Raw genomic sequence first — 13,009 nt, forward strand, 5'->3', positions numbered from 1 at the left:
GAAAATGTATATGGGGAATAGAATTGCCATTTTCCTAGAAACCTCATTCTGTCACTCATTTTTGGATAATCCTGCTTTCAATCAGTATTTGTATGTAGTTGGGAAGAGGGGAAGCAAATATCAGTTTTCTATTCACTGTGTGGGGTCTCTTGAATAGTAGCAGCTTTTTACTAAGTATACCATTTTTCTTCGGTTCTGAGATGCATGTTTTTTTAACCTCTTATTCTGAAATCAGGGTGCCTCACATTTGATGAGTATACTTGTTTTTCTTTATTTTTTTCTCCTCTAACAAGCTATTATTAAATTCATGGCACATCTTGCAAGTAATGCTAAAAGTACATGAAGAGTATAGTTGCATTGCTATTTACCCTTTTAATTATTCTTTATTACTTCTTTTCTTTTTTTACTTATCTTTTTTCAATTCCACAGACATTTATTTGTAGCCAGCATTTATGTTTCTACACTAAGAGAAGCCCAATATCAAATGCTATTAGTACAGTGTCTTACTTAATAACAGACCTCCTGATATTTACCATCAGTCCTATTTTAGAGATAAAGAACCATGTTTCAGGGACATGAAATTGTGGTTTTTGTTGTTGTCTTACTTACAAAGCCAGTGGTTGGTTGAACTTAATTCCGATTCACCTTTGTCTGATCATTGTAGTGGGTAGTATTTTCCACATTTTAGCAGTCTCTGCAAGGCAATGTGCTAGACCCTGAACCAAAAAAAGGAGACATAATAGCAAACAAAAACATGCCAGTGTTATTGTTTAGTTTGGTATTTTCTATTCAACACTGGTCACTCTGTTGAAGATAGCATTTTTGCAAGGTGGAGTTTGTGATGAGGGAGAAAAATGGTCCTGAACAGTAAAAACTCCTCAAAATGGAACTACGGTTCCTTTCCTTTTCCTTTGACCACACATGACATTTTCATACTCATAGTAAAGTTGTGCAAGTATAACAGAAAAATAGGAGGTATCCTCTGTTTCACCTATTTGTTCCTCACGCCTCCTTCTGGATAAATTATTTTTAATTATATGCTTATAGATCAAACTGTGATTGATTATTGAGATGGTTTGATAGAATCTAAGACCTTAAGAAAAATAGTGGGTTGGATGTGGAAATGTATCACCCATTGATCAGCATAATAATGGACTAAAATCATACCCAGGAAGTTGGAAACATTGATTCACACAATATTTCTATTATTTAGCTTGCAGCATACATATGTGTGAGCATGAGCACCTCTTTTACAAAAGGCACCTCTTTCTCAAAAAGGTGCAAAATAATGACATCACGTTGTAAAGGTCCGAGAGATAGATGCCTTCTTGGAGGAGACTCTCACAAATTGATTTCTCAATTGATGAAGGCTTCTGCTATTTTCCAGAACTGTTTTCTGGAAGAAAATGAAAGGCCCTTGTGAGGCACAGATTTCTGGGGTATTAGACCTTCCCTTTTCATAGGGTCTTTAGAGTACTTGATCATCTCTGCTACAGTTGGTAATTAAATGATAAGGCATCCAAATGATTGTGAAACATGAAGCAAATAGAGAGGTGTTTTTTAGGACTTGTAAGGAGTAGGGGAACCATACCTGATGATTAATCAGGGGAATCCCCATCCAGTTTCTTTTCTCACCATGTGTTCATTATTCACTGAAGGAATGATCCTTGAGCCACCTGTGTGCTTGGCACTACCCTTGTACTTGGACTATAAAGTTAAAGAAGACATGGTCCTGTCTTCAGATGGCTTACAGTTGGGGTGAGGAGACAGACAAATCTGTGTATGTAACAGTACAACACAAGGGGTGCTCGGATTATAGACATGGGACACCAGAGTGGAAAGGGTGTTTGAAGAGACCTCCCAGAGCTGGTGATATTTGACCTGGGTTTTGAAGGATGAACAGGGGCAGTGTTGGTAAAAAGAGGGAGGTATGTTGGGAGGGGGAGAAGGGGCATAAAGAGGGAATAAAATTCACAGAAGCAAAGATGGCAAACATCACAGTTTTCCAGGGACTTCTAGATTATTCTGATATCCAGAGGGAAGAGTATATGTAGGCAACCAACCAGTGAAGAAGCAAGGCAACACCAGGCTGGGCAGAGATGCAAGGCATCGTGCGCTAAGTTAAATGTTTTAAATGAACCTTCCACTGAAAGCTGTAGGGGTTTCAAGCAGAAGAGTATTATTTAGTTTTCCTTTACCTCTTTATCTGTAAAATGAACACAACGGCTTGTAGGTTCCATCCCTAGGCTGTTGCTCACCAGTGGTGGTGATGGGCCCCTCTTGGGCACAGTTTCACAGACTGTCCCTGGCCTGCATTAATGTTCTGGGGCCATCATGTGCTATAGCCTATCCAGTTACCATTTCCCCTTGTTTCCAAGGCCTCTGCTGTTTTCCATCCTTGTTTCACATTAGAACCTCTTAGGGAATTTGTAAGAAGCACTGAAGCCCGGGATCTACCATAGACCATGTATCTTAGAGCCTCTGGAGTACAGCCCATGCATTAAATATTTTTTAGAGTTCCTAAAGAAATTCAGTCATTAAGCCACGGTTAAGACCCTTTGGAAGTTTCCCTTAACATTGCTACTATCTCCCCACCCATCACGTCTAATCTTCAGACTAACACACTTGCTTTCTGAACCTCTTGCCTGGCAGTCTGGTCATATACCTTTTATGTCTGTGCCTGGTCTCTTCAAGCCTGAGGGTCAGACCCTGAGTGTCCTGTTTCTAACGTGGTTACAGGGCTGCTTGGGTATTCTATATGGTAGGTGCAGAGTCAGTGTCTCCCCACAGTGACGAGAGGGAGCACAGTGCATGCATCACAGTTGCTGGGACAGGAATGGAGGCTGTGTTGGTGAAGCTGAATCCAAGTCCTGGGGGCGTGTGCTTGTCTTAGCAGTGTCTGTAAGATTTTAGTGGGACTGCAGGTGTTTTCCTTCTGTCCTGCTCTTTCTTCAAATTGTCTTTTCTGACACTCAGATTTTTAATACTCTACCAAGGGACAGCATCCAAGTCCATTAAAGCATTAAAAACTTTTTCCCAATATTGTTGAATTGAGTGGGGAAAAGATTTCAGGACACTTATATATATTAAAAATGAAATTTTTAAAAATAGAAGTGATTTTAATATTCCTTTAATTTTACATTTGGGGTTATAATTTATGATTATAATTTATGATGTACGTTCATAACTACTGTCACATTGGATATTTCTTGATAATGCTAATATATATGAAATAGATATCTTTGGCTAATTTATAATATCAATATTTGTCAGGAATTCAGAATTGAAGAATGATATAGGTTAAATGACCCAAATTAAAAATTGTAAAAATATGACTTCTGACTTTGGTTCAGAAGTAGGTCATAATACAAATTAAACTTCCCAACGTGATCTGACTTTTCAGAATTTTTTAATAACGTTGATGAAAAGGTTTTTATGGAGACTAGCTGAAGAAAATGGATCATTATTTATTTAGCTAAATGAATGATTTAATGGCTAATGATTTCCAAATCAATAACATGGGCAGCTTTCCTATGTGAATTTAATTCTGGAATTAAATTTATCATGGAGTGCTTTCCAGAGGCACTGAATTTGCACAGAATTAGTGCTTGGAGGCTTAGGCATAGATTTCATCTGATTTTGGTTGTATAACTTGTTAGAAAATGCATGATATTCAAGATTTTAGAACCAGCATTGCACATTAAATTCATTTATTCACACTGATAAATAAATGGAGGGCATCATTCTTTTGGGGTTTGTTTCTCATATACCTTAATGTTAACATAAAATCACTGTGACTCCATCTGTAGCAAGTATGACATCTGGTGAATCCCAGTGAGACCCCTGGGGTCGGTCTACTTCAGATTATCACTGATAATTTTGTCAAATGCTTCAATGGCTCATAGATTGAAAGACTAGGAAGCTTCCAGTCTGTCGGGCTTGATTTCCACTTTATAAGAACCCTGAGTCTCAGTGCTGCCTAGAAGGTTTTTGTGTCCGGGGGCACAACTTCATGTAACCCTAACCACCCCCCATTGCCACATCCATCACATTGGGGATTAGGGCTTCAACATAAATTTTGAGGGAGCACTAACATTTAGTTCATTAACAGGGCCTTGACAGATTAGCCACTTTTCCGAGTTTAGGTGATTGACATTAGCTATCCAAACCTGTGTAAAAAGCAAGATAAGACTATCTTCTTTGTGGGGTTTTTGTAACACTTAGAGCTAATACTTGCAAAACATCTTTCTCATGTCTGGCTTGCCAGAGCAGATAGTTTAAAAATTACAGGTATTTTTGTTTTGCAGTACTTAATATTCTTCTTTGTAGTAATTAATACTGTTCTGTAAAGCAATGGCATGAGTGTAGACAGAGAATTTGCACATAAGTCATTTGAGGGTCAGACTAATTTGATTGGTGTATAGCATAGGGATAGCATCAGTTAAAACCACAAATTAAGGTTGGCTCATATTTACAAAAATATTAAATACCATACAGAATTTAATTTTCATTCCTTAGGGAAATGGGAAACCATTGGAGAGGTTTGTGTGTGTATGTATGTGCACATATTTATGTTTTAAGCTCTCAGACATGATTACACTAGTGCTTTGACTAAAATTAATTTTAGTCAAAAATTTGTAGGAAAGCGCTGTTTTAGAATGGATTGGCAGAAGGAAGACTGAGGCATCAAGTAGAGTTGGAAGGTTGTTGAAAGAGTCCAGTATGTATGTATGTATGTATATATGTATGTATTTATTTATTTATTAGAGTCCAGTTTTTAAACTATAGTTTGTAGCAGTGAAAACAGTATGTTGTGGAAAACAGTTCATTGGAAATGAGTCAGCCTGCTTGGGTGGCTGATGGCTGGGAGCAGAGAAGAGGGTGAAGTCCAAGATAACTCTGTGATTTTATGTTTTGCTAATGGGGAGAACAGAGCACCATTGTCAGAAATAGGAACAATACTGGGTAAAGAATTAGTAATGTGGGGCATTATTTGAGTGGCAGCATCCCAACAAGTCCTGTGAAATGGGTCAGGACTCTAGAGATAAAAGTTGGGGAAATTCACTGAGATAGCAGCTGAGGTAAAGAACATAGCTAAGTTCTCTTGGGAAGAACTTGTGAAGGGGGATTGGCAGTCATGAAGTCATCTAACCGAGTCCCCACATTGAGCAGTTGAGGAGAGGAGGGTCTGCTGGTCACTTGAGGTGAGCTGCTGGGGGACCCTGGAACCCTGAAGTCAAGGAGGGACATGGCAGTGCCTTGTACTGAGCCCTGAGAGAAAGTGGGAAGGAGATGATTGTTGAATTTGTTAGAAAGAAGCTCTCACAGGAAGAACATTTTTTCCCCCCAAGACTGATATGATTTCTTTCTGTGTTGGCGCAGAACCAATAGAAAAGAACTTCTTGTGATTTTTAAACCCTTGTTGATTTGAGGAAAACAGCCACCTTCTTCCCCAGAGAGGTTGTGAGGAATAACTAGTTCAAGTAAGTGCTGAGTGCTCAGTGAGAAGAAGCAGAGTAGCAAGGAGAGTGGTCGCAGAGGTGCAGCAGCCCATTGGGTGTGACCCTGTAAGTCTGCAGTTGTCTCCCTGTGCAATTTGTCTGCATGTCCCAGTGTAGTTGCTAATTCATAAGTCATCATGACTTCTATAAAATGGAAGTCATCACCTCTCTTACCACCATGGCAGTTACTAATGGAAGAACCAATTATCTGTCTTGGGGGTAGGAGGGGGGCATCAAAAAGTGTCCTAAATGGAGAAATGGAGAAAATGATTTGTTTCCTCAAGTCTATAGTTTATTTTATTTTTTTTTTAAGATTTTATTTATTCATGAGAGAGACACACTCAGACACAGAGAGAGAGAGGCCGAGACACAGGCAGAGGGAGAAGCAGGCTCCATGCAGGGAGCCCGACGCGAGACTCGATCCCAGGATCAGGCCCTGGGTTGAAGGCGGCGCTAAACCGCAGAGCCACCTGGGCTGCCCCTCAAGTCTATAGTTTAAAGGAGAGGCAGTGGAGAAACTTCCTGGTGCTTTCTATCTGCTAAAGAGATGATATGTACTTTACATACTTGACTTCATTGAATCCCAGTTCACTTGTGAGGAAAATTAAGGCCCTGATCTAAAATCTGAAATACTTTGAAAGCCAAAAGGACTTTTTGTAACTTGGTTGGCATCAAAACCTGAACTAAGCTGACATGAGGTTAAGTCATTGCTTTATCTCATTTTGTGTGAGTATTCCAAAGTTTTACAGCAGACATATTAATGTCTTTGATTATCAGGTGTTCTCAGGTCGGCTGAAGGTATCATATAATATCTGATATACTTAGAGTGTAACACCCTGAAAGTACAAAGCATTCTGAACTCCGGGACACCAACTTGTGCAGCGAATCAGTGCTGGGTCTCCGTTTTGATCCTACCATGTGCTGTGGATGGTTTCCTTCTCGCTGTATCATTCTGCCTGGTTGTGTAGTTTATAGATGCTGTTTTAGTTGTTCTAAAATGTACCTGGGGTGTTGGTCTTACTTGGGTATGGTAAGACACCCAGAAGTGGAAGTGATGGCCACAAAGGAAGAAGCACAGACTCACACATCCCTAGAAACAGGAGGCAGGCGGGCCACACACAGAGCCCCATGGGGGGCACTTGGATCAGTCAGAGGCAAGAGCAGAGGACTGAGGAGAAAGCATGGGCAAAAGCCTTTATTGTGCTCTCCGTGGGAATGAATAGGGGAGGGATTGTAGGCAAACTTGAAGAAGTGTAAAATAGATGGTTTGAATCATTTTGTAAGACTCTGGGCTTTAGAGTTGTCTCGGGTTGTCCAGTATCTCTCCCTGGGGTGATAGGGCAGGAGAATGTAAAAGCCAGTGAGAAGAGGTGGTTCAGAGTATTGGCTCTGAATTGGTTGTTCGCAGGCATCTTATTGCTTTCTTTAGGAATGTCCAGCTCTGGGAAGGGCCATCTTTCCAGGATCAAGACCTCAAGATGTAGGAAGCCAGGGTGGCTCAGCAGTTGAGCGTCTGCCTTTGGCCCAGGGCATGATCCTGGAGACCCGGGATCAAGTCCTGCGTCGGGCCCCCTGCATGGAGCCTGCTTCTCCCTCTGCCTGTGTCTCTGCCTCTCTCTCTCTATCTCTCATGAATAAATAAAATCTTTAAAAAAAAAAAAAAAAAAGACCTCCAAGATGTTAAAGCATCGTAGAGTATAGAAAGAAAAAGATAAACACATTTATATGTATGAAATCTATGGATGTTATTCACTTGGAGCAAACATTTATATTTTGGGGTGATTGTTTTCACTGCTTGGTCAAGGTAACTGATGATTCTTTGGACTCTGTCTCAGAGTACTTTTTGTCATACTTTGAGTCCATGGAAATTAGCTATTTCTTTTCTCTTTCCTGCTGTTTTAAGCTTTGTATTCAATTATATATGTTCAAGAAATACTAGAGGTCATCTTGTCAATGAAATAATATAACTATTTTAAAAATAAATCTACTGGAGCTTAAGTATTCAGATGAAGCTCTTCTCCTTGAATGATATTTCTTGGGGACTGTGCTTTTATTTCCATTATGTCGTTACTGTTCTTTTTTTGTTGTTTTAGTGTGTTGTTGGGTTGTTTCTGTTTTAGAATTTCCTTCAGGATCTGTAGCACATTCATTGGAATATCTCCTGAATATTTACATCTCTTGAGGGTGCCTTGGTTTTGGGATACAGACAGATGCACATGAAATGGAGTAAAAGATAAAGTTCATGATACGATTTAAAAAACATAGATCTGACTGGAAGGGAGTCAGTAACAGAACTGATGCTCCCAAGGCCTCAGGTTGGCCCCAACCACAATCTGAGAGGTACGGTCCTTCAGTAGCTGGAGCAGAGACACACACCTGAAATAAAGATTCCTGAGCTTTGAGGAGACAGGATTAATTTTGATGAGTGGGTTCAGATACACTAACTAGAAAACTGCCTTCTTTTGCATGAAGAAGGGAGATATCTGAAAACAAAATAGGAGTAGAAAAAAAAAACTAGGTGAGATTGCAGTTGTAGGTCACTTTATAAGAAACTATACGAGAAAGAAAATTAACAGAGAAGAATTATTAATATGTGAAAATATTGGACCTTTTTTTCCCTCCAAAATATGGATCCTGAGGGACTGTTAAGCAGGTATCAAATGGTAGAATATATAAGACAGATAGAAGTCAAATGGCAGCCCTGGGGTCTTGTGCATCTGTGTTTGTATAGTGTACAATTTCTACACACTAAGTAAATCTTTCTGGTATCATCTCGGGTTCTGCAGATTTAACTTACGTGTTTCTGGTAATTTGCTTTTTGTCTTCTGGTATCTGAAATACATAGCCAACCCCTTCATCCTTCAGTTTTCATAATGTTCTAGAATGCACACACCAACATTTTCTCTCTTCTTTTCTCTGATAATTATTTGGTCATAATTTGATTTGGGCCCTTTGCATTGTATTTTTTATTTGTTTGGAAGCTTTCTCTTGTCCTAGTATGTTTATCCAAAAGAGTGGAGACTGATTTTTTTTTTAAGATTTTATTTATTTATTTATGAGAGACAGAGAGAGAGAGAGAGAGAGAGAGAGGCAGAGACACAGGCAGAGGGAGAAGCAGACTCCATGCAGGGAGCCTGATGTGGGACTCGATCCTGGGACTCTAGGATCACCCCCTTAGCCGAAGGCAGGTGCTCAACCACTGAGCCACCCAGGCATCCCAAGACTGATTTTTCTTAGTACAATGTCAGGTTCAGGTTCTCACTGATATGGAATGAAGGAATGTATTTGTAGATAGGAAGTCCTGAGATTGACTGGTGGTCCATTTGGTTCATAAGGTTTGGAGAATACAGAGGGTATGAGTATTTAGAGAACCAGTATTCTCTCTGTAAGGCACAGTGGAGAAAGCTCAGTGTTTTCTTCTATGAGTCATCCACAGGCGATTTTGAGTTCTAAGTCAACTTTTGACACTTCACCCACTTGTAGGTAGTTCCTCACCCTACCACCGTTTCATTGCCCAGACTGTCAGCTAAGCCCAGATTATATAAATGACTTAAATTTTAGTTCAAGTAAGACACAATTAGGAAGGTAAATCTTCTGGAAAAAAATTATATGGTGTATTTCCAAAGTCAAATATCATTTACTTTGGATTATTCACATACTATTCTCCTTCATTAGTGCAGATCATGAGTCTGCATTTTTTAAAAATAAAGGATTTACGTTGTGATTACATATGACTACCTGGTATTTGTCACTAGGACCCTAAATAAATGGAATATTTCCTTATGAATACAGACTGTGTATAAACAGACTTTTTTGGCAGTGTGCTCTTTTATTAAAGCCATGACATCTGGGATCCCTGGGTGGCGCAGCGGTTTGGCGCCTACCTTTGGCCCAGGGCGCGATCCTGGAGACCCGGGATCGAATCCCACATCAGGCTCCCGGTGCATGGAGCCTGCTTCTCCCCCTGCCTGTGTCTCTGCCTCTCTCTCTCTCTCTGTGACTATCATAAAAAAAAAAAAAAAAAAAAAAAAAAAAAAAAGCCATGACATCGATAATTGTTGCTTATATAAAAAAATTTTGTGGGAAAGTTGTTAATAGTTGGAATATTTTAAGATCTTATATAATCAAAGCAAGGGTTTTAGTGGAGTGCAATGAAGAGGGATGTTCCTAGAAGGAATAAAACCATATTCATTGTAGTAATCAAAAGATTTATCCTCAGTTTGCTCACACAGCTGTTTCGTTGCCTTGCTCTTTAGTGTTCATATGCTCATTTTCCATATTAAGCTGTCATTGATATACTCAGTTTTATAGCATGGCCTGGGTCTTTGAAACCAAAAGATTAGCTGTAAGAAAGCATCCTCACTGATCCATTTGCAATTAGACTTTGTACCCGCATGAACAGAATTTTTTTTTTAAAAGATTTTATTTATTTATTCATGAGCGACACAGAGAGAGACAGAGACAGAGACACAGGCAGAGGGAGAAGCAGGCTCCATGCAGGGAGCCTGACGCGGGACTCAATCCTGGGACTCTGTGATCACGCCCTGAGCCAAAGGCAGATGTTCAACTGCTGAGCCATCCAGGCATCCCCATGAACAGAATTTTTAAAAGCATAACAAATAGTACAATATTTCTGAATTAAGACAGGGTTACTATTTAATAACAATTTTTCCTATGATGTGTATTTGGATGGTACTAAGAGGCATTTGTTAAAGGTCTTAAAGAGTCCTCTGAAGCTAATTATCTGTGGTAATCATGCAAGATTAAAAACTTGGCACTCAGTAACTGCAAATGTCATATAGATCCTCAAGAATAATAATGCATTTTTTTCCCCTGCCTTCAGTTCTCTTGCAGCTGGCAAGTGATGCTTTACCAAATGACATGACATTGGCTCTTGCTTATCTCCTTGCCTTACCACAGGTAAGTTTACCCTTACCAAGAGAGGATTTAATGAATAAAAAAATCTGTACTGGAGATTTTTCACCAGTAAGTTGTTTATTATATATTTCAGTTCCTTCTGATTATTCTTACATACTGGAAGGACTGTGGTTGTCAGTACTCAGAGAGCAGATTCTACAATTTTAACTAAAGTGTTAATTTCAAAATCTTCCTTTACATGCAGAGGGTCTGCCTTTACGGTATCTTCTGAATTTTAATGTAGTTCTATTAAGTTGAGCTTGAGTTGAACTTTGAACCAAAGTGGAAACTTTGAACCAAAACTCTACAGCGATTACTGAAATGTAATAGCTTATGACGATTTCCTTAATTTCCTTTCAGCTGAGTTCATTCTGTCATGTTCCTTTCTAGGTGTTGGATGCTAACAAGTGCTTTGAAAAGCAGGCCCACTCTGCATTATCTCTCCCAGCTGGCAGCATATTACTACAGCCTCCAAATCTATGCCCGCTTGGCTCCATGTTTCAGGGACAAGTGCCATCCTCTTTACAGGGTGAGTTCTCATGGTTCCCACTTTTAAAAATAAATCTACTGGAGCTTAAGTATTCAGATGAAGCTCTTCTCCTTGAATGATATTTCTTGGGGACTGTGCTTTTATTTCCATTATGTCGTTACTGTTCTTTTTTTTGTTGTTTTAGTGTGTTGTTGGGTTGTTTCTGTTTTAGAATTTCCTTCAGGATCTGTAGCACGTTCATTGGAATATCTGCCTGAATATTTACATCTCTTGAGGGTGCCTTGGTTTTGGGATACAGACAGATGCACATGAAATGGAGTAAAAGATAAAGTTCATGATACGATTTAAAAAAACATAGGATCTGACTGGAAGGGAGTCAGTAACAGAACTGATGCTTCCAAGGCCTCAGGTTGGCCCCAACCACAATCTGAGAGGTACGGTCCTTCAGTAGCTGGAGAAGGGCACACACCAACATTTTCTCTCTTCTTTTCTTTCTCTGATAATTATTTGGTCATAATTTGATTTGGGCCCTTTGCATTGTATTTTTTATTTGTTTGGAATGTGTCAGGCTTACTTGCCACCAGGCTCCAGACCACTTTTATGTAACTTTATTATTTCTGAGCAAAAGCGCCGAAGTGTTGCCTTAAGTTACGTGTGACTTCTTTTGTGGACACAGAGCTATTATAGATGCCATTAGAAAATCCAAGCCCTACAGGTTTACTTACATATACCAGTCTTATCTATCTGCCTTTGGAAATTATCTACTTTTTTTTTTTTTTTTGTACTGAAGTATTTTAAGAGAATTACCACTTTTAGAGTAGATAAGCAAATAGATCAGACTTTCAAATCTACTACGTGTACAAATAAAAAGTTCAAATTATATTGAGGCATGATTCTTTCTCCTCTGACTTCAAAGCACACTGTGAAGAAGTAATTTCACAATCTAAATGTGAATGAAAGTTCTAACTCCCTCAGCCATCCAAAACATATCTAAGTACATGAAAACATTCCATTTATGGCAAAAATCTGTGGCTTTCACTCATCAGTTTTTCTTTACAAAGAGTAAGGATAGCAGGAGTTGGGGGGTACCCTCTGCAATATAGGCTAATCTCGCAAGGGCAATACTATCATTAGATGTGTATTGTCCTTTGGCATAATCATATTGTGATGACATTTGGCTATGAAAGGAATGTTTTCTTTTTAGCCAGTTAATATTTAAGGTATTACTTTATTTTAGGGATCCTGAATTTATTTATTTTTGTTTGTTTTTGATAGCTAGTGCCGCTTCATACAGTTACTTTATTCCATGCTCTAGTAATTTCCCTAGAAATATGTCAGGTATGTTTTTATGTGAAATAATTAATTGACCTACTATGCTGTAAATTGAGGGAAAGAAGTGATTATTTAGGTGGAAAGATGGCGGGTTTCTTTCTGGAACAGCGTACTTGCTTTCTTTTTTTTTTTAAGCGTACTTGCTTTCTTACATTTAATCGGATAGCTGGCAAAGAATGTTCACAGCATGTTTGCTGGAGTCTGCTTCTAAATACCCTTTCATTAGTGCTGTGTATGTTCACAAGAAACAAATAATTTACTCCAAAACTCCAAATATATTGAAACACAGTGAAGCTTTACTTCGACCAAGAGTTTTGTGACGTGTTGTAAACATAAGTTTGTCGTGTCCTCAGAATGTACTTGACTGAGATTTCTAAGCGGGCACCATGGGAATGGGATCCAAATGCTCAAATGGGATCTCCCCCTTTTGTTCCCACTATATGTAGTCTCTGTTAAGATCACACTGTGTGCCTAGCACTGTGCTCCATTTACCATGAGTTCGAAGGATTGAAAGGCCAGTCATCTGGGCATCTCATCATGTGTGCCAGGGACTCTGACCAAGCCTTAAGATGAAAAGATGGATGTGGCTGCCCGAATCCACCACTTAACCATAAATGAATAGAGGCCAGTTACGACATGGGGGTTGCTGAAAGAGCAATGCTGACCCACGCAGCACAGACCACACGTCGTCCACCCTTCAAGGGCCAAAGAGGTTGCTGCAGAGCCACACTGTAGCCTCATTTTCTGTTTCATTTCGTTAAAACCTTAA

At 39.3% G+C, this 13,009-nt stretch overlaps 1 protein-coding gene across 1 annotated transcript in view; it reads left to right on the forward strand.

The window, feature by feature from the left end:
- The window catches only part of NBAS (NBAS subunit of NRZ tethering complex), a 322,232-nt gene that overhangs the window by 199,851 nt on the left and 109,372 nt on the right, over window positions 1-13,009 (forward strand). Inside the window, 3 exon segments of the mRNA XM_041755246.1 lie at window positions 10,345-10,421; window positions 10,809-10,862; window positions 10,864-10,947. Coding sequence (XP_041611180.1) covers window positions 10,345-10,421; window positions 10,809-10,862; window positions 10,864-10,947 — 215 coding nt within the window.

This window comes from Vulpes lagopus, chromosome 5, assembly GCF_018345385.1.
Source record: "Vulpes lagopus strain Blue_001 chromosome 5, ASM1834538v1, whole genome shotgun sequence".
NCBI lineage: Eukaryota > Metazoa > Chordata > Mammalia > Carnivora > Canidae > Vulpes > Vulpes lagopus.